Source organism: Thunnus albacares, chromosome 11 (assembly GCF_914725855.1).
Source record: "Thunnus albacares chromosome 11, fThuAlb1.1, whole genome shotgun sequence".
NCBI classification, from domain to species: Eukaryota; Metazoa; Chordata; class Actinopteri; order Scombriformes; family Scombridae; genus Thunnus; species Thunnus albacares.
In genome coordinates, this window is record NC_058116.1 from 1,977,936 (window position 1) to 1,999,683 (window position 21,748).

The 21,748-nt window shown below is 39.5% G+C and overlaps 1 protein-coding gene across 1 annotated transcript in view; it reads right to left on the reverse strand.

Annotated features, from left to right (window-relative positions):
- pde1a (phosphodiesterase 1A, calmodulin-dependent) overlaps positions 1 to 10,107 on the reverse strand; it is a 31,676-nt gene extending 21,569 nt beyond the window's left edge. The window contains exons 1-3 of the mRNA XM_044366212.1: positions 9,700 to 10,107; positions 9,362 to 9,591; positions 2,998 to 3,024 (exon numbers count right to left, since the gene is read on the reverse strand). Coding sequence (XP_044222147.1) covers positions 2,998 to 3,024; positions 9,362 to 9,591; positions 9,700 to 9,966 — 524 coding nt within the window. The 5' untranslated portion in view covers positions 9,967 to 10,107. The remainder of the gene's footprint in view (positions 1 to 2,997; positions 3,025 to 9,361; positions 9,592 to 9,699) is intronic.
- Between the last annotated feature and the right edge of the window lie 11,641 nt (positions 10,108 to 21,748).

Below are 21,748 nucleotides of genomic sequence, written 5' to 3' on the forward strand. Positions count from 1 at the left end.
GTAAAAATCTAGTCATACTGTATAAGCAGAGAAGATGTGTGACTTGAGTGAAGGAGGCCATCTATGTCAAAGCTGTAAATGACCTTACAGTGGTTAAATGCCTGGAACTCCCCACTGGTCAGTCAGAGCTGAAGAAGCCTTTTGGGTGAGAGGTGAAATGTCTTCAAGAATCTAAAACAAGCCCAGTTGCTCTTCACTTAATGCTTGTGCATACCTTCCTACATAGCTTGCCATGAAAAATAGCAAAAGACCAAACTGACCAAAAACCTTTAGTGTCAGTTAGGAGGACTTTTTGCAGTATATTTTGTGAATTCAGCCACAGGTGTTTTTTCCTAGTTAAAGGGTTATTCTGGGGAGTTTTACCTCATTTGAACTGATGGTCAAAGGATAGAGGATGTTGTATGTTGAGCAGATTGTAAAGCCCCTGGATACAAATTTGTGATTTGTGATATTGGACTATATAAATAATATTTGACTTGACTTGACTCATTCATGTCTGATTTTGCTAGTTGGAGAAGCAGTTGGACAATCAGAACTTTGTAGGTGGTGATGTCATCTTCCTATATAGCTATATAGCTAGCTATGTCATGGTATTAATGAAAAATAGCCAGAGACCAAAGTGACCAATAAAAATTGTGACATGGGTGGATGAGATGGATGCAGTTGTACAATTTCTTCGATCAACGTGATAGGCGTTAACTGCTCCTCTGCTCTTGCGACTGCAACCTCAGCTTGTTAATCTTCTTTTTAAGTATTTATGGGACACTTTTTACCTCTTACTAAAAAGGTATGATGACAGGAAAATAGCTAGGGAACGACATGCAAATAAGGTCCCTGGCCAGACTGAAAACTGGGGATGCTGCAGTTCATGGTCAGTGGCTTAAACACCAAGACATCAAGGCATGGAGCACCAGCTACCACAGACTGTGATCAACTGAAAATGGTGTCAAACTAGAAATAAAACAAAATAACTGACACGTAATCAGCTAACAACAAATGAAATGTAATAGTCTGATTAGGGATGGGAAAGAAGAAATATAATACTTGATTTTTGTAAGATGATGTTTTGTATTAACTTGATTTGATACATTAGTTTAGTTTAAATATTATCAAGTGATTTTTGTTTACAACACTGGCATTTGTTTTGATTGTTAGTTGTTTTGTCCATGTTAGCTTGTACGTCTACAGATGGCAATGTTGGTTGGTTGGACCACCACTTTGGTCTAGACTGAAATATCTATCAACTATTAGATGGATTGTCATGAAATTTGGTTCAGATAGTCACCAGAGGATGAATCCTGATGACTTTGTTCATCTTTTCCTTTAGCTCCATCACCAGGTCAAATTTTTTATTTGTCTTTGGTTTATGACCAAATACCTGAAAAAGAATGAAATTCCCATCAGCCTCAGCTGTATTTTTTTTTAATTAGCAAATAATAGCATATTAACGGGCTAAACTAAGACAGTGAACGAACTTACCTGGTAAACATCAGTATGTTAGCATTGACATTGTGAGCATGTTAGCATGCCGGCATAAGCAATTAGCTTAAAGGACCAGTTTGTAAGATTTAGGGGGATCTATTGGCAGAAATGTTGGCAGAAATTGAATATAATATTCATAGGTATGTTTTAATTTGTGTATAATCACCTGAAAATAAGAATCGCTGTGTTTTGCTACCTTAGAATGAGCCCTTTATATCTATATAGAGAGCAGGTCCTTTCCCACCATGTCACACTGCCATGTTTCTATAGTAGCCCAGAACAACAAACCACTGGCTCTAGAGAGGGCCTTCCTCGTTTTTCGCAAGTTTCGTCCGCCACCGATGGTTCTCCTACACACTTGGAAGGGGAGGGGGAGGAGAGGGGTTATCAATTGATTGCAATTTGTAAACTCAGCACTAGATGCCACTAAATCCTACATACTGCACCTTTAAAGCGCCCCTGTACCCAAGTATAACAGCCTCACAGAGCTGCTAGCATGGCTGTAGATTCTTACACCCTGCTCACACATACAAAGTACCAGGCTGTTTCTTGCCTCTATAGGCTGAAACTTGTGGGCATGTTTAGTGTTAAGGAAATAATTTACATATTCAGCTCTGATTAGACAGTTTTTCCCCGTTTCCAGTATGCTGGCTTATTAAGTAGTACATTTCCCAAAAGATGCATTTCCATGCACAATTTTTCTTATTCAAGAACCAGTATCCTCTTTAAGTTATATTACAGAGAAGTTAAAATTATATTATGGAGAATGGAGTTAACTTAAATTTAAATTACAGAGAACTGGGAAGCGGTTGTGAAAATTGGCTTTCTCCCAATTTTACTTTGCTTTAGTTTCCTGAGGGAATCAAAACAAACATGATTGATTGTCTCTATTTGCATACAGTTGAACATTTGCAGGGACACTTGAGACTCTTAAGTCTTGAATTGTGGCGGGCAGTGCCAGGTTATTATTTGGAGGTTCCATTCACAATGAATGACAGGGTCATAGTCTTGTTTTCTTTTGTTGATGTTGTTTGACACCTACACATTTCTCTAGCTTGTTTGTAGAAGGGGAGTCAAGGTATCAGGATGACAAGATTGATTGTGACAAATGTCACAGAACTGAGTGAGAACAGGAAGAAGTGTCATTCAGGGGTCCCGTCAGATCATTGAGTATTTGATAGATGTCTTTCTGATTCACGTTTTAAGTGTTTGAAAAAGCTTTCAGTGAAAGACAAACACTATAACTCGAGTCACACAATGCACAATGTTACAGCAAGAGAAACACACATATAAAGTCAGACAAACAGTGAAGACAGTGAGAGCGATTATATGATATGTCTGTTCAAAAATAGAGACAGGCAAAAAGACAGACAGACAGGGAGTCCAGGTGTGTGTAGGAGGAGTGAGAGCTGTACTTCACTGACTGAGCTTCTGAGCTTCTTACTGAGCTTCCTCTGTGTTTGTGTGTGTGTGTGTGTGTGTGTGTATGTGTGTGTGTGTGTGTGTGTGTCTTACCTCTGTGATGTATTTTTATATTTCTGCCTGTAAACAAAACAAAGACAGGACAGTCACTCAGTTGAACCAATCACATGCTGCCTTCAAATTGTCCTCATTTTTTAGTATAGTGGCCATGTTTGGTATTGCAAGTCATGCGACACTGGCCCAAAACAACTTTTCCCATACATACTCATTACAAAACTCACTGTCCCACTTTGTCCAATACACTTAACCCTAATGTTCTGTTTTGGATCCTGGAGACCCCAGGCCCTCTTTAGCCACTCTAAAAATATACTTGACATTATACTTTATTATACTTGTTGTATCAACTTGTCCCCAAAAGGAATGTGAGTCCCCACAATGTAAACATGTATACAGATTTAAGTCTCCACAACATAAGTAATACAAGTGCACTTGCACACAAATGTGTATGCTGTGAGTCCCCATCAGGTGCATGTAAACATACAAGACATCAGTGTAATAACGATGCTTTGTGGTCAAAGGGGAAGGTTTGATACTTCAATATTTTTCTTCATATTGGGTTTTAATATGGTCAGGAGAAAAGATTTTTAATGGGAAAAAAGGGTTGTTTTTCAACTTATTATTATTTTTATACATACAGCAGTGTGGTCTGTGGGTCTCAGAATGAGAAAGTACTGTAAAGTCAATATCAACAAAACACAAGGGTTGATACATTTCTTGTCATGGCTCACCAGTAAATCCATTACACGTATTGGATTGGAAAACTCCCTCCTAGATTTAAATATGCACATCAATATAAATCCACAAGTGGACGACAAGCATCTAAATGCTCCATTGGGTCTGAAATTAGCCAATCACTGCTCTGACACCTCTCAGCTTTGAAATCTGGCAGCAGGAACCTGCTATTTCATGGCTGGTAATTGTACACAGGCCTGCGTGGGTGGATTTAGCACTGAGTTGCAAAGCGGGTACAACGGAGTGAGCAGCACCAGGTTGACCTGCTGTTGTTCTTTTTGGTCAAAAAAATGAAAGCATGCCGCAGCATGTGACAGTGACAGGTGAGGACAGATCTAGTTTCTGGAGCATGACTCACCACTCTGCCATGATTCTACCATTTCTGTCCTTGTGCTGGTATGTTTTGTAGTTTCTCATCACACATTTTCCTCCTTGTGTCCTTGACCATTATTAATATATAATAAATGTATTTAATTATTATGTACACAATCTTTACATGATTGTGATGCACTACTGGCGGGTGCTTTCACATTTATTAGTTGTGAACTTTGTTACATCATGCTCTGGCCTGAAGAAACAGCAGTTTCCATTCAAATGCAGCAGTTTGATAATTAACCAACTGCAGCGCATGCACACAGACACATATTTATACATACATATATATATATATATATATACACACACAAAAAAAACTTGGATTCTATTTTTGAGTCCATGGTTAACAATTAAATGTTAGTGTAAAGACATTAGAACGTGCACATTTTCTCTCTTTCACATTTAGTTTTCCTCAAATGTCAATTTTCCAAAGTTTATAAAAAAATACAATAAATATACAATTAGATAGACAAAGGAAAAGTCTCTATTCTCATATAGATCACAATATATAAAAATAAAGAGGTGAAAAAAATAAAAAGCTGTCCTGCTCTCTCTCTCTTCTCAGCAGAGTTTGCTGCATTGAAATGTTCTGCTGTTACCACGGAAACTAGGGACCAAAAAACAAATATGTAGACTTATTTGTTTTCCCTCCAACATACCTCGTTTGTTTGATGACTGCATCTACAGTTTATGTCTATAAAGAATAATTCATATGATCAACCTGGATATGAATAAAGACACAAGAGAGCACTTCAAGTTTCAAGCACAATGGGCAACAATGACCACTTGTAAACGAATGTTATGAAGCAGGTAGTTTTTTGATGAAGATGATGAGCTGAATGGATCTCATTGTCATTCAGTCAGTGTTTGAGCTGTTAAGTTGTACTTCTGCTGCTTGTCATTCATTTGGATGGAATTTAGCAGATACACTGGAAACAGCAATACTCCACATGTCAGTGAATGTCATAGCAATTGATCAGACTAGTTGAGTCTGAATGGTTGTAAAAAAGTAGCTGTTACTTTCTTTGCCTGTAGGACTAGGTATCAATCCTTCAGGGGTAGAGTGGCTATCAGGTCAATCTTTTGACGGCATATGAACACTGACTCAGCTGCAGTTGTCAGTTGCAAATCATTTTGTTTGAATATCAAAACAAAAAAACCCATAAAGATGCGGTTCAAAATCTGAGAGGAAATAAGTTAAATTCCAGGGAAACAGAAGCAACTAAATATCACAAAATAACTAGTTAATGCATTTAGCGCTGCTGGTGCCAGTGGCAGTAACACTGCAGATGACAAAGAGGAGGAGCAGAGCAGCAAAGTGGATTCAGGACCACTGAGCCCACTGAGTCCAGTGAAAACACTAGTCAAGGCTCTGCAGCTGAAGCGGTGGCAGGAGAAACAGGGATAAAATGGGGTGGCAGTGGCTCAGGAGGTAGAGCGAGTCATCCACTAATAACAAGGTTAGCAGTTTGCATATCTGCATGTCGATGTGTCTTTGGGCAAGATCCTGAACCCCAAACTGCTCCTTTTAGTCAGGCCAGCACATTGCATGGTAGATTCCTGCCATCGATACAATTTACCATTTATAATATAACCTAGGTTTAGTTGTCAGGATAATGTTATTTAGCTTTGTTTTTCTGTATGCAAAGGAAAGTACTCAAAGTATTTTCTCTGTGTCATGAACTCAGACATTATAGAAGAAATAAAAGCCACTAAACATACTTATCTTTGGTGCTGTATTTAATGCTGTACTTTTTGAATTCTAAATAGTAAATAAATACTTGTAGTTAGTATAAAGACTGAAATGTCAACAATACAAACACCTGTACAATGTCATGCAATGCATGTGGAACTGCAATAAATACAAGTTAGTTTACTTGTAAGTTGTTTGCGTGTTGGCTCAGTTACATAGTTTTTGAGACTGTACTTTGTTGCAGTTGTGTTACAGTAGACAGTTTTATATGAAAAGTAGTTTCTAGTGTTCATCCACCTCACAACAAACTACAGAAAACATCACAGAATCTGATCTGACACAGAGTAAATAACAATTAGACAATTATATATATGTATATTTCATTATACTCTACATGTTCTGATTTAAGAAATTTAATCTTTGTTCACTACTTCATTCTTATGTGTCACATGGTCTGTATAGGTAGTGATGTATCTTCTTAATTTATTCTTTGATCAGATATTTTATGATCAAATATAAGTCATTTGATCTAAATCAACTTTTCTAATTTAAGACAAAATTTAACACAGACAAAGTTCTTTAATTAACATTGATGCATTGAGGAAATTGGCATATTTTGCGAAGTGAAAGGTATAGAAGCAAGGACTGTTTTGGTATCAGTACTGAAAGTTAGGCATTGTTGCTCATAGTGACAAACACACAGAGATAAATCACCCAACTCTGCAGGTCTACTGAGTGTTTTTGAGCTCATTATTTTGGTCTTACATCCCACAAACTTCACTCTCGCCAAGCTGACAAAGATAGCGACTAACTGGTGAACATAGTGGAGCATTTAGCAGCTAAAGAGCAAGATATTTTTCTCAGGAGCTGGTGGAGACCAAAGTCAGAGCTATAAGGATAGAGAATATTGGACTCACATTCACCAGGTGGCCAGAGACATGACTCCACTGGGATGATAATGTTGCTCTGTGTCTACTGAATGTGTAAATGTGCCTGTGTGTTGAATTTTACACTTTTGATTTTTCTGTCTCATTGAATCACTGCTGACAGATGACACATTCATTTGCTAATGTAAATTACAGGCTTTGGCATAATTTTCACTTCTCTTTGCATCAACTTATTCAAAGAGCACACCAACCACTGCTGCTAAAGTAAAGTTTTTTCTTGCTGTGTCGCAAATAGGGTCTGTTAAACAATACAGTCGCCAAGGGGCATAAATATGTGTGTGTTTCATGAAAGTAGTACAATGCACATTTCATTTCACTGCTGCCACTGATGCGAAAAACTTTAATTAAATCAAACATTACTAGTGACTTTTCTGTTATAACATGACAAATGAGACTACAGTGATGTGAAGAATGATACATTATAAGATAATTATTTTAATTTATAAATACATCTGAATACATCTGAATCTGAGTCCAGAAAATTATATATGTGAAGCTATGTTTAAAAATGTGTTCATCCTCAGTCATCCAGTCTATAGGATCTAAACACAATCCAGCTCTTATTTCTTTATGGAGCTCACCTTGTGCACAAGGGCACTGTAATGTTGAAACAGGAAAAGTCTCTGCCCCAAACTGTTGCCACAAGCTGTTGCCACAAAGCATGCAATAATGTTGTCTAAAATATTATTGTATGCTGTATTGCATCAAGATTTCCCTTCATTGGAACTAAGGGGCCAGTCCAAACCATGAAAAACTCCAGACCAAATGTTCGCTTAAGTATGTGGACCTGGGTGTCGGTTCTGGCAATATAATGTATAAGGGCTAGTTAGCAAATGTTAACATGCTAATACGCTAGCATGCTGACATTAGCATTTAGCTCAAAGCACCACTGTGCTTAAAGGTTCTGTATGTCAGAATCAGATTCCTTCTTATAATAACATCTGTGGCGGTTGATGGAGGCATCTAGCTGTCTCATTAGCTAGATAGGTAATATCTGCGGGTTTCTAGTTGAATAGCGCCATTTTTGTTGTGTTGTTGTGTGATTATGCTGGTTGTTTGTTGACGTCGGAGAGAGACAAGGCACTCAGGAGCACGCAAAAATGTCAATTTTGTTGGATTTTCGCGGAAAATCTGGTCCGGGTCCATCACATAGAAATCAGTCCACGGGCTGTTACAGACAACCAAGAAATTTGTGGAAGGTCTCATTTTTGACGTTACATTACTTCCCATTCACTCACTGACAATAAAAAAAACATTAATACATGTAAATTGCTTCACAATTCTAGATATAGAACCTTTAAGTACAGCCTCACAGAGCAGCTAGCAGACTCCTCTGTAGAATCCACACATAAAGCATTTTTGATGTCGGTCATTCACCCGACTTTTGGAACACATATACTTCCATTCCTTCTGAGACATTATGTATGACTATGTGACCCCCACTATAGACATTTTTCCCTGCAGTGGGCAGGAAAAAGAATGTTGTTTTCTTCTTGTATACTCATGGAGCCTACTTGAAAACTATTTTTGTCCAGTCCACTTTTGAAGACAGTGACAGCCAAATGGAGGTCAGTGTGGACTTATTGGACGGACACTTCATGCCAAATTCACAAATATTGTTTTATGTGTTTCAGGAACAACCAGAACACCAGTCCTTATACAGCTAAGATTTCAATTATTTTGCTGTTGATGCATTAAAATAAAATCTTGCAAAAATTATCCAAAAAAACCCTCAACCAACCAAGGGTTCTAGACCTGTCCACGCCTGCCTGCAAGATAAATCTCAGCGGTCACAAGAAAAAACATGTTAAGCTATGTAAAATTGTAGATCTTTTTTCTAACTTTTCTCTAATCTTTGCTTTTTTTCTTGCGAAACACTGGATAATTTTACAGTCTCGTGCCTCTAACATTTAGTCATATGAAACAAACTGAAGTTAGAAGGGTAGATTGCTCACAGCTTATATGGCATATGCAAGTTGGATTTGCAAATAAACATTGCTTTATTTTAAGGGGTCAACAGCCAAAAAGGTTGGGGGCTATGGCTCTTAGAAAAGTCCATTTTTGAAGTCTGAAATTGTTTCTCTTCTTCATCCACTGTGTTTTCATGCCCTGCCTTCCTCTCTCACTCTCTCGCTTTCTGTCTTGCTCCTGATCTATCTTTGCAGAGAGTTTGCTGCATCACAACGCTCCATCGTTGCCATGGCAACTATTGAGAACAAGAAGACATGCTGTTTTACATCTGCTGCTGTAGCCTCAGTTTAACACAGATGTTGCAATGTTCCTGCTGCGATGTTAGCTTGTTAGCGTCCATTACTGAGAAGATATCTGACAGACAGACAAACAGACCTCATCAAAAACACACACACAGTCTCTCTCTCTCTTATGTTCAGTGGTGTCCTACGCCCACTGTTTTCCACTTATTTTCTGTCATTCATCCTCCCTCCATCCTCAGTCCATGCCAACATCACCACGGCAACCACACTGAGGCCATCCACAAAGCTGTCAGTTAGATTCCAAAACTAACAGTGACCAAGTGATCCTCTCAATATGATCACCAATTATCAGTAGTGCTAATACATCAGCAGCATCAGCAGCAGCATTACATCATCAGCCAGCTGATAGAGCTGTTGAACAAACTGCGTTTACTCACATTCCTCTCAGTCGAATGAGGACCTGGTTATTTTGATTCTGCTCCAGAGCGTCCACAAAGTCCTGCACCTCCTCAGTGTGCTGCACCTCCTCAATCTGCTGCTCCTGTTCAGTCCACTGCACCTCCTCAGTCTGTGACATCTCCTCTGTCTGTACCTCCTCCAGCCACTGCTCCTCCTCCTGCTGAACCCCCGCTGTCTGCTGCTCCTCCTCCTGCTGAACCCCCTCTGTCTGCTGCACCTCCTCCTGCTCCTGTTGCATCTCCTCCTGCTGCACGTCCTCAGTCTGCTGCTCCTCTTTCTCATGTTGCACCTCCTCTCCCTTTTGTGACTCCTCCACAGTCTCCACCTCCTCCGGATGCATCTCCTGTTGCTGCACCTCCTCCTGCTCTCCCTCCTGTTGCTGCACCTCCTCCTGCTCTGCCTCCTGTTGCTGCATCTCCTCCTGTTCTTCCTCCTGTTGCTGCACCTCCTCCTGCTCTCCCTCCTGTTGCTGAACCTCCTCCCTCTCTCCCTCCTGTTGCTGCATGTCCTCCTCCTGCTGCTCCTGCTCCTCAGCCTCCTGCACCTCCTCAAGCAGTTGCAACTCCTCCACCCCTTCGTTCATCTTGGTGTGGAGGAGAAGGAGGTTTTTTTTTTAGGTTTGAAGAAGTGTTCACTGAGCGGAGTTTGGTCTCTGGGAAGCGTCCAGAGGTCTGTCAGACTGACGGAGTCGTGAAAACATCGACACCAATCACAGCCAAGATTGTTTGGGTTAGATGGAACTTCATCCAACTTCCTCTGATGTCACCTGGCAGCTTGGCCAATCCAAAATGTTGATCTCTGATCTGATCCGTTGAGGAAGCAGAGGGGTTAAAGGTCACAGGACAAACAGTAGTTGTTGTTTTTAAGCTGAAAAGCAGAAACAGACTGTCGGCGTCTTTTAGTCGATTAAACAAGGTGATCAGCTGACTTCATTCACCAGTTCACAGCTGACAGTTCAGCTCTGCGCTCCGGCACTGCGGCTGCAAAATGATCCAGCTGAATGTCCCAGAGCATCACCGTAGCAACGCAAGGAGGAAATCGACCAGCGATAAAGACAGGATGGAGTGAGACAGAGAGAGAGAGAGAGAGAGAGAAGAGTAATAGAGGGGGACAAAGGAGAAGCAGAGAACATTGCAGAGCGTTTCCGTGGTAACTCAACAACGGTTGCTAAGAGTGATGGAATCCTGCAGCCGACAGACCTCCCTCTTCCTCCTCCTCCTCACCCCCTCCCAGTTTCAACACATAACTTTACGCTCCAGTCAGACGCAAACAGCAAACAGGCATCTCAATCTCTGTGTGTGTGCCGGAGCTGTGTGGTTTGCTGTGTATGAGAGAGAGCCTCTGAGTGTGTGTGTGTGTGTGTGTGTGTGTGTGGTTTTTAGACAATGATGATGTAATGTTCTTGAAAAATGAGTATCACAAAACCCTTTCCAGTCAGGTGACAGACCCAGACTAACAGTTTTAAGTCCTGCTTGCGTCCCCTAAAGGCTGCAGTGGTCATTACAGCCGTAATATGAAAGTGTTGGACAGAAGAACACTGTCTTAGAACCTTACCAATAGTGGATCTGAAAATGTAGAGTTTGTCCTAAGGATGATGCTTGAAGAAAGGTTATGGGATTATTATAAATTAAGGGTTCATCCTCTGGGGAGTGAGAATGTTTGTGCATACAAGGCACTCATGTCAAACATAAAGTTGGGGGACTTACGTTAGACTGATTAGAAAAAGAATGGTCAAAATCGAGATATCCTGACTAGTTCCTTTTGTGGGCCAATCTCCAAAAACACTGGATCATACATTTCCCATGGTGCAACTTGATAGCATCTTTCATTAGTCCCTCCCAGCCTTGTAAACACACATTATGTCTTTCATACTCCACATCTTAACCTTTAATCTCCAAGCCCAAGCCGAGATAACCTTGATGACATCACTATGACATCATCAGGGTTATTCTCTCAGACTTGGCAAGCTCCTCTAGAGCCACAGAAAACATTATACAACTGTTTTCACAGACTGAGGGGTACTTGCGATAAAGTGATAAAATGAAACTGATCTTTTTTGTGTAGAATCAGTGGAGATTTCCTTTAAGCATGGACCTGGATGTGGTTAGCCTAGCTTAGCAGCAAGACTGGAAGCAGGAGGAAAGAGCTAGCTGGGCCTTGTCAAAAGTGAAAAAATGCTTTTACTAACACATCTAAAGCTCGCTGATTAGTATTAAAGTGACTATAATCTATATCGTTTATAATAACGATGTATCAAATGACGATGTGTAACGTCATACACATGGTGATGAACCAGAGAATTATCAGCGACTGCAGCTCCACTTAGCTTCATAGTGAGTTTTAGGTCATTGTTGCAACTTTTCTGTTTTGGTCTACTCTCAGCACTCTCATAGCATCGTTTTTAGAGGCAGCAGGCAGCTTTTATTTTTAGAGAAAAAACTCTCAAAACTACCTGCTCAGCACCTGTATGTCTTCACCATAGCAACGGTCGCTGAGGATCATGGGTAGGCTAATGTAGCCGCTTCCACTATCGTACAAAACTGACAAAGATACTTGATTTCTAAACCAAAATTGAACGGTCTTTTGAATTTGGTTTTCTGGATTTTCGTTGGGAAACTAAAAAGGAATAGATCACGTGATTTCGTTTTTCATTTTTGGTTTAAAATGAAAAAAGGAAAAACCCCAAAACGAATTGGCTTATAATGATAATAATAATGATAAAACGAATCGGCAAAAACCAAAAACGGGCCGGGTTTGATTGGTTTTTCGTTATTTGATTCTGACATCAAAAACGTTTTTTTGTTTTGAAACAAATAACAGATTTACCGTCTTTGGGTTTTTGAACTACAAATGAATTACAAATTATCCAATGATACCTGGACCGTTGAGATCAGAAGAACTCTTGCTCTATCATTCAGTTTTTCGAAACAGCTCAGAGCAGAGGAGACACTCCACTTTCTTTCACTGTTAACGAGTATGTTCAATATGTTCCAAACATTATACTCTCTTCTCCATAAAATAACTAAATACACTGCTTCTGTGCTATTGCCTCCTCACATATTTTAAGTGGAGTATTCCTGTAAAAACGGTTTACAGTCACAGTTTACAGTAACACACAACAAGGTGTTCTAATATACCAAAATAATGGATAATGGGGGGATTAAGAACACCAGACAAGATGAAGTGTAGTGATGAGTTGTGGGTATTGGGACAGACCTTAATCTTTGAATCTTGAAACTAAAGGCCTGGTCACACCATAAAATGATAAAGTAATATGAATCCGTATGTCCTTGCAGAATATTTGGTTGTAGAAACTTGGTGACATAGTGAGATTCAACCCAGGCTTGTTCATGAACTGCTGTAGCTGATGAGCTAAGTGTTAACTTGCTAGTCAGCTAGTCAGTCACAATAGCTCCCAGAGCTTCTCTTTATTTCCTACTGTTCTGTCTATCGCCCCATTGCTCTGCAAAAATTTTGCCATTTTAAATGCTGGTGTGACCAGGCCTTCAGGCTTCTTACCAGGTTTTGTGGTTTTTCACAGCACAGTGATTGGTGGGTCCATGGACACGCCTCCCGATGCTGCACCTGCTCCTAATTGGATGCTGCAGCCAACTCACTGCTTTGATTGGCTGTAGAGAGTTACCTGATGGAGAGAAAGGAAAAGTAAAAAAAAAAACTGGAACAGATTCTTTGAGTCAGTTTTCAAAACTGAGGTCCATTGGTTAAAACTCTGTCTATGCTCTTTAATTATATGCTAATGCACTTGCGGTGTAAGTGATGGTGGACAAAACCTTAGTCCTTGTTTTGTCACGGCCTTCTAACAGCCATAGTAATTAATGACCCAGGGAAGTGACACTGTTCAGATGATGTCAATATAAGGTGACTTGATATCTTGATAGACTTGATTTGTTGATGTCATGTTTTCAACCATGAACCAGGACATTTTTTTTAAAATCCGTAACGTTGTGGTGTTCACTATTGCCATGATGACAAAGGTTGCATAATTTTAAGGAAGTATAAACCAAGTTTGAAATGATCATTTTTAATCCAAACCATGATCTTTCCCTAACCCTAACCAAATAGTTTTTGTGCCTAAACCTAACCTGACCACAGCGTTGTCACACCAACATCATTATTATTTAACAGTGATTTGTAACAGTTTTGGAAAGCTGGAGTGCATTACTATGGCCACTAGATGGTGTAAATGTAACTGTAGGTTCTAGGCCCTGAACTTTAGACCTATTCTGTTGTTTTTTTATGAGGATATGTTGTTTTTGATGGACAGTGTTTTCCTGTTCAGCTGCAGTGGAAGGATTGTAACAAAAAGAGGGAATTTGGCAATAAAATGACAGTGACTTTGAAAAATATTGACTTGAAACTAGTTTTGCACAGAACAAGGCTTGAGGATTTTGGCTTCAAGCTTCAGTGAATAATGATCAGAGTTTTTCCACTGTTTTCTGATATTTATAGACTGAACAATAGAATAATTCTTGGTTGCAGCCTTACAATACTCCTATGATGGAACTGTTGTGCAAAACACATTTTTGATTAGTCAAATTATGTACGCCCAAATGATTGAGTAAATCTGGGCTTTTGGGAGCCCTGGGTAGTTGGTTCAGGTCTCTAGATATTTGTGTTGAATCAATCAGTGAGATTTTCTGCAAATCAAAGATTATTCTGTTCTCTCTGAACACAGACTTCCTTACTTTTTACTCCACCTGCTCTTCAAAGGAATTTTCCACACAAAACTGACCCTCACGAATTGGAGATGTCAAGCCTAATAATAGAAGAAGCTGAAGACTGTAGCTGAAATTAAAATGATCTACAGCAGCAACTGAAAACAGGAAAATCTATACTTTAATGTGATGCTGATATTATTTCCCTTTTTATCGTTTCCATCATTCATTTTTTTATATCTGTAAGAGAAAATTAATTGTCGCACTCTGAGCAAACTGACACTAAATATGATTGTGCATTATCTCCGTTTTAGAATTTGTCATCACTTCCTGTTGGTCCTTGTCTTTATTTGTTCATTTGTAATAATGACACAGCTGAAAATAGAAGTAATTATAGAATGGCTGTAGAAAAAACAAAGAGCATGAAACAAGGCAGATAAATGCAGACAAATAAAGGAATAACTAATAGAAAACAGACTGAAAGGCTGATAAACTCAGACAGAAAGACAAAAGGCAAGCCATGTGGGAGGAAGTCAGAAAATGGGAAATGCAATTTAATGGACATCATAAATCTGTGTATACATGTATGTGTTTGTGTGTGTTTGTGTGTTCAGTGTGAAGGTGTCTCCCTGTGCTGGTCAGTGAGTCGTGCTAAACCTGTATATGACCTGTCATCTGACCTGGATGAACCCAGGTTCACAGGCTTGGCTTGACTCAGTTTGACTCAGCGCATCAGCCCAGCATGTCAACATGGCAACATTACAACAGGGCTACCTGCTTGAAGGTGTCTCTTTAACTGATGATGCGCATGTCTTGAGTTGAAAAGCAGTGGGCTGTATACATCAGGGCTCTGACTAGTGGTCAAAGTCACGGCTGTAAAACTGTGGAAAACACATTTCATTTCCTATAAGTTCTTCACATTAAAAGACCCTTATTAGTTTTTCAGTGGAAACCGTTTAATATAAAGCAGCAGCAGTAGGAAATGTTATCATCTGCAGTAACTTAATGTGGCTCAGATACGGCTGAAAGCAATCAGGAAATAGTAAAATAAAGCAGATATCTGAAAGTAGAAACAGAAACACAGAGGGAAACTCAACTTCAAACCACAGATTCAATTAGAAGCCACAAAAGTAGTGAGAGGTGAGACTTTTAAAAACAGCTTTCTCTCTGGTCTCCAGCACAGACATGAGTTGAATCTTGCTGCACAACACAGCTTGTTTGAGGAGGAGAAAGGGGATCGTCATGGGTTGACTACAGCTGGTGAGACGTCACTGCAACCCGCCTGGAGGTAGGTCACTTTGGCCTGACTCTGGAGATGGTCCATCAGGCACAATTCGGCGTGATAAAACTGGTAATGGAAATGCAAATCAGCTCGGCATGCTTTGACTCAGTGTGGCCAAAAGTGCCAATGGAAAAACCCTAATGGTCTTACCTGGTTTATCCTGGGAAAGTCTGGGTCAACGTGGTTTTAATTGGTCTAATTTGTTTTTTTCTGGATCAGAGGTTGTCAAACTGAGGTGCGTGAGGACGTGAGGCAAAGATACTGTCTGAGGTGAAAGAAACCGATGTGCTAAAACCAACTGGAAGTTAGTCTTTGTAGTTCGGCCGCTGATTTGGCCTCTTATCGAGACAGTCAGCAGGTAGCCCAAGGCACCCCTGAGAGCAATGTTTGTGAAGTTTCTGAATGACAGAGACACGGTGACTGTATTATGAGCTGTTAGAGCCAAAAAACAAATTCAACCAGCGCGTTTCTATCCAGACCTGGCGGCAGGAGTGCACAAGAGGCAGAAGGAATTTGACTCGGTGGGGGATAAAACACAGCATCTTTATCCCTGCTAGACTGCTGGTGAACTACAAGGACAGAACACAGACTTTCAGTAAAAGAGCAGAAGTGAAGGATTTTATCTGGCAAATTCAAGACAAGAACGGAACTGGATGAGCATTGCAACATGAAAACTTCAAATAGTGCTATAGTTTTGATAACAAGTAAGTTAGTTTCCAATTAGCACATAATGCTACATGAGACGCATTATTACATGTCTAATTTGGTAAAGTCTAGTTCAGATGACAATATATGGTAACTAATGTGGGACAAGTGAAGGTGAATTTAAATGTAAGTTCAGGAAGAACAAATATCTAACATTATCAATGGTGTTTATTAGGAACGGGGGCTGACAGACTAACGGCTAATGGATAACTCTATTCATGGGCAAAGTTAGCATTTCTGGCATAATTTTTACTGTTCTTGGAGACATAAACAAGTTAAAATGTTTTTAGTTAGGGAGATAAGTCATGAAAATGAAATGTTTATTGAATCATTTGGGGAACGGATCCTCCCGCCCTCCCTAAGAGGGGCTTTGATTACACTTTTTCCAAAACATGGAAAGACAAACGATAAATGTTAAAATTTGAGACCAATAAGTCTTTTAAATTTGGATTTGAAAATACTCTGCAAAATTCGAGTAAAAAGATTTGTGATTCTTCTACCAGAAATGATAAATGGAGACCAAAATGGGTTCATTGTGGGCCGGTAGAGATTTCACAATGTAAAACATATTACGTCCCCAGAGAGAGGTACCAGTACAGCTTTCCTGTCATTAGATGTCTTTTGACAGGGTGGTAAGGGCATACCTGTTTGAACTTAATCAGTTTGGACTGGGTTTCAAAGTATCTGGGGCCCATTTATAAAGTATACTAGGGACATAGGGCTATCTCATTTGTTGGATGAGTCTGGGGAAGGATAATTATAGCCTTTGCATTAGAGGTCATTCAAGTAACTGTATTGGATGAATGTAGTGCAATATAAGAGATGAATATTTAGGTAGTGTAAGTGCCTCGATTCTGATGTACACTTTTTTTCTTTTTAAACTATCATTATATTATTATTTATGTAATTTAACTAGATGCATTAAGAGTATTTTTAACCATTTTATTGTAGTTTGTTTACTTGTTTATGTATGTATCAAATGTATATATCATATATACAGTAGTGTGCAAAAGTTTTAGGCACCCTAGATGTTTAGATGTTTCAGCAACAAGAAGAATGATGAGTCCTGCAACAGATGGTATGGTTTGGCCCCCACAGAGCCCTGATCTCAACATCATGGAGTCAATCTGGGATTACATGAAGAAGCACCTGAGATGGCCTAAATAATAAATCAATCTACAGAAGAACATTCTTTCTCCAGGATGGTTACAACAACCTACCCGCAAGTTATCATGAAAAACTGTGTTAAAGTGTACCGAGGAGAACTGCTGCTGTTTTAAAGGCAAAGCTGCTCACATCAAATATTGATTTCATTTAGGTTTCTGCTGTTTACTCAACTTTGTAAGAAGTTAATTGATAAATTAAAAGAATTTATAGCAATACACACACACACACACACACACACATATGCTTGTGTTGTATCAGCTCTCAAAAGCACGTCGCTTTGGATAAAAGCGTCTGCTAAATTAAATTGTAAATATACACAATGTTTTTCTTTTTTTCCTTCACAAAATGATGAACACTCAATAAACATATTGTTGAAAAAAAAACCTAATTGCCACAGTTTATGTCACAATTTGCACTCCCTCTCAGAGTCACTACTTTGATCAATAGCTCTGATAAATATATTTTTAGATTCAATGTCACTTACACTTTCCAAGGATATTATTATCTCTGATGTCCATCACAAATAAACATCCATAAATCTACTCAGAAATCATAGAAAAATACACTCCTTATAACTCCAAAACTTGCCTGAGAACATTTTTCTGTTTTCTGAGAACAAGTTTTCTGGATTAACAAGGATACACATGTGGGTTTATGTGGTCTAAACAAGTTAATTTAAAGGAGCTGGTTTGGGGGATTTATGCTAGAGATCAACACAACCACACAAATAAAGGAAAACTTCTCTACATGTTTGGGAGCAACCACAACCAAAGAGAAAACACACAAGTCTCCTCATTCATTCTACTTTGTTCAATCATTTTGTATTTGTGTATATATATACATTCACTGATTAGGAACACCTGTACACCTACTTATTCATGCAATTATCCAATCAGCCAATGATGTGGCAGCAATACAATGCATAAAATCATGCAGATACAAGAAAAGAGCTTCAGTTAATTTTCACATCAGAATGGGGAAAAAATGTGATCACGGTGACTTTGACCGCAGCATGATTATAGGTGCCAGGCATTTCTAAAACTGCTTATCCCCTAAGATTGTCATGTACAACTATCTCTATAGTTTACTCAGAATGGTGCGAAAAACTTCCAGTCCCGCAGACAAAAACACCCTGTTGATGAGAGAGGTCAGAGGAGAATGGGCAGACTGGTTGGAGCTGACAGAAAGGCTGCAGTAACTCAGATAACCACTCTTTACAACTGTGGTGAGCAGAAAAGCATCTCAGAATGCACAACACGTGGAACATTGAGGCAGATGTGCTACAACAGCAGAAGACCACAGCGGTTTGCACTCCTGTCAGCCAAGAACAGAGATCTGAGGCTGCAGTGGGCTCAGGCTCACCAAAACTGGACAGTTGAGGTTTGAAAAACGTATTCTAGTCTGATGAAACTCCATTTCTGCTGAGGCATGCAGACAGTTGGGTCAGAATTTGGCATCAACCACATGAATTCATGGGCCCAACCTGCCTTGTGTCAACAGTCCAGGCTGGTGGTGGTGATATAATGGTGTGGCACACTTTGGGTCCTTTAATACTAATTAATCATGGTTTGAATGCAACAGCCTAACTGAGTATTGTTGCTGACCATGTGCATCCCTCTATGGACACAATTTACCATCTTCTAATGGCTGCTTCCAGCATGATAATGCACCATGTCACAAAGCAAAAGTCATTCCAACTGGTTTCATCAACATGATAATGAGTTCAGTGTACTTAAGTGGCCTGAAATGAATGAAGAGCCTAGAGACTACAACAGAACAGAGGCTAGACCAGAGACCAAAAGAGGCCAGGGGAGATCAGAGGAGACCTTTAGGGTGATTGCAAACCTATAGTTGGTTCACTCTGGTCCAAATCAGTGGATGAGTTGGTAAACTTGTTGCATTGCCTTGTTGCTTTGGTGTCTTTTCACACAGAAAAAATGTGAACCAAATGTGAAAAGTGAACCAAAATGCATCACTAAAAGCCATGTGAGAATGTTCACACCTCTCAGTGGTTAGATATGCAGGAGTGAGAATGTAATTACAAGAAGAAGGTCTTAAAGAATTTCCTCTGTCCCACTTCATCAGACGTCAATTCATTCTCCAGCTAGCTACCAGCGACTGTTGCTTTCACTCATCTGCATCCCAGTATGCAAAGGCTATGGGAACTGTTTAGCTCAAACTTGCAGAATATGCCTTGTATCCAGGTTGGATCACATTATCCGTTTGTGACCGACTGAGACCACTCCTTGTAAATGGTCTCCACGCAGGTGTTTTGGTCCTTACTCAAGTATGATTGCTCTGTTCAGATTTGGCTAAACAAATCGCACCAAGAGGGAAAACGAACCAGAGTCGTATTCAACCAGACTAACAAAGACTGGTTTGAAAATGCTCTAAAATATCTTTAGAGACCAGACATAAGACCAGACCAGAAACCTGAAGTGACAAGAACAGACCATACAAGAAACCAGATGAGACCAGAAGAGACTAGAGACTACAACAGAATAGAGGCCAGACTAAAGAGCAGAAGAGACCAGAAACAGCTCTGCTTGACTGTTGAGACTTCTTTTCTTTTCCCCTTCTGAGAACAGATACTGTACCCAAGTACAGGTATTGCAGCAGGTACAGGTGAAAGGATGAAATATGAACCAGTAAGTCAAGTCTAAATGTTTATCAGACACATCCAGCATGACGCTGCTTTTTACAACTCTGGAACAATTTCACAGCTGCAATGATTTTTCTCTGTCGTCATACTTGTGAGGCAAATAGTAGGATTGGAATGGTTTGTGTTAGTGTCAGGCAATTCATGTGTGTTGACGTCGTCCAACAGAGCAGAGCACTTATAGTTGTAAACAAACCCTCATGGCAACAACAGGCTGTATGATTGGTCAGCTGGCTAATGGACTGTTAATTGCTTCTTCATAATCAGCACCAACACTGAAGAGACAATTAAAGATGACCGTGTGGGCGGCTGAAGCACTGTGTGTGTGTGTGCGTGTTTCAATAATAAATTCAGGTCTTTGTTTGTCAAAAGGCTTTTGAGACAAGTAGAACAACACGAGCAGAGCTGAGAGACATATTGGTTAGTTTTAGACCTTCATCTGACTGGAGCTACAAAAACACTTCTGCAAACTCTAATTTCTGTTCATTTGTGTTTTATTAAATATATCTTGATGACCTAGATTTTCTTATATTTCATATATATATATATATATATATATATATATATATATATATATATATATATATATATATATATATTAAAACATTTCAAATAGATTCACTGTAAGATCGTTTTGTAGAATAACAGCAAAAACTCAAGTGTCTAAACTTTGACTCATTATTTCCTTTGCCCTATCTTTATTTATCTAGGACATCTCTGGCCAAAATGTCAGCATAAAATAGTAGTAATTGTAGTAAAATAGTAATATCATATTTGTTCCACATTGCTCACACAATCCACATCTACGTCAAAACTGTCAGATGACTACATGGACCAATATCAGAATGATAATAAGCATAAAAGACACTGAAATGCAGCAAGACCAAGTCTATTGCAACAGTAAGCCTATGATTTAAAAGTTTACATAATAGAGAGCCAATACAGTTATAGAGAAGTAGAAAATGACTGACTGACCTGTCACTGTGTGAACCGGCGACTCCTCACGTGGTGTCACTGTCACCACCGCCATCTTCCTGTCCAGAGCCGAGCAGAAGGAGCCCATCATCAGCAGAAACCACAGGAGGAAGAAGAGGTGAAAGGGAATTCCAAACAGACAGAGGACTCTGTGTTTTTGTGTTTTTTTAAATGTTGGAGAGACATCCTCTTCCTCCTGTTTTCATCCACATGCTGCTCAGCACAGCTCTCTGTCTCCGTGACTCTTGTTGTACTCTGTCTCTCTCCCACTCCCTCCCCTCTCTTAGAATCTGAATCTGTCTCTGCCCTTTTTGGAAGGACTGAAACAGTGTGTGTGTGTGTGTGTGTGTGTGTGTGTGTGTGTGTGTGTGTGTGTGTTGGGGGTCACTCAATTCAGCCCGAATCTTACCTACTGTAGCATTCAGTCTCTGCTCACTTGTGAATTGGCTGTTGGCAAAGCCTCTCTGCTCATTTAGTTACTGTGGCTGTTGAGTTTTCCTCTCTTGCACAGCACATGCAGTCTACAATGAAAACTGTGGCAGATTTACCATTGAAATTCTTAGTAATTTTTTAAATATTAGTTCTGTTTGTCATTTCCAGATGGCAACCATCAGTTTTGCCGGCTGAAATGACAACCGCCAATAGCAGATTTTATGAGCTGCAGCTAGCTAATTAAGCTAACGTTATCTCCATGAGTTGGTCAAAAACACTTTCTCTGGCTCTCTTTTTAGTTTTAGTCATTTCCAGCTAGTTATAAAGGGAGAACCCTATTGAAAGGTTTTATCATCATTTAAAAATTAATATATACTGTATGTATAATTTGTTGGCCCAAATGCACTGAAAGCAATAATTGACGTACATCATTATTTATTTCTCCTATAACGCACTGCAGGCATCAGAT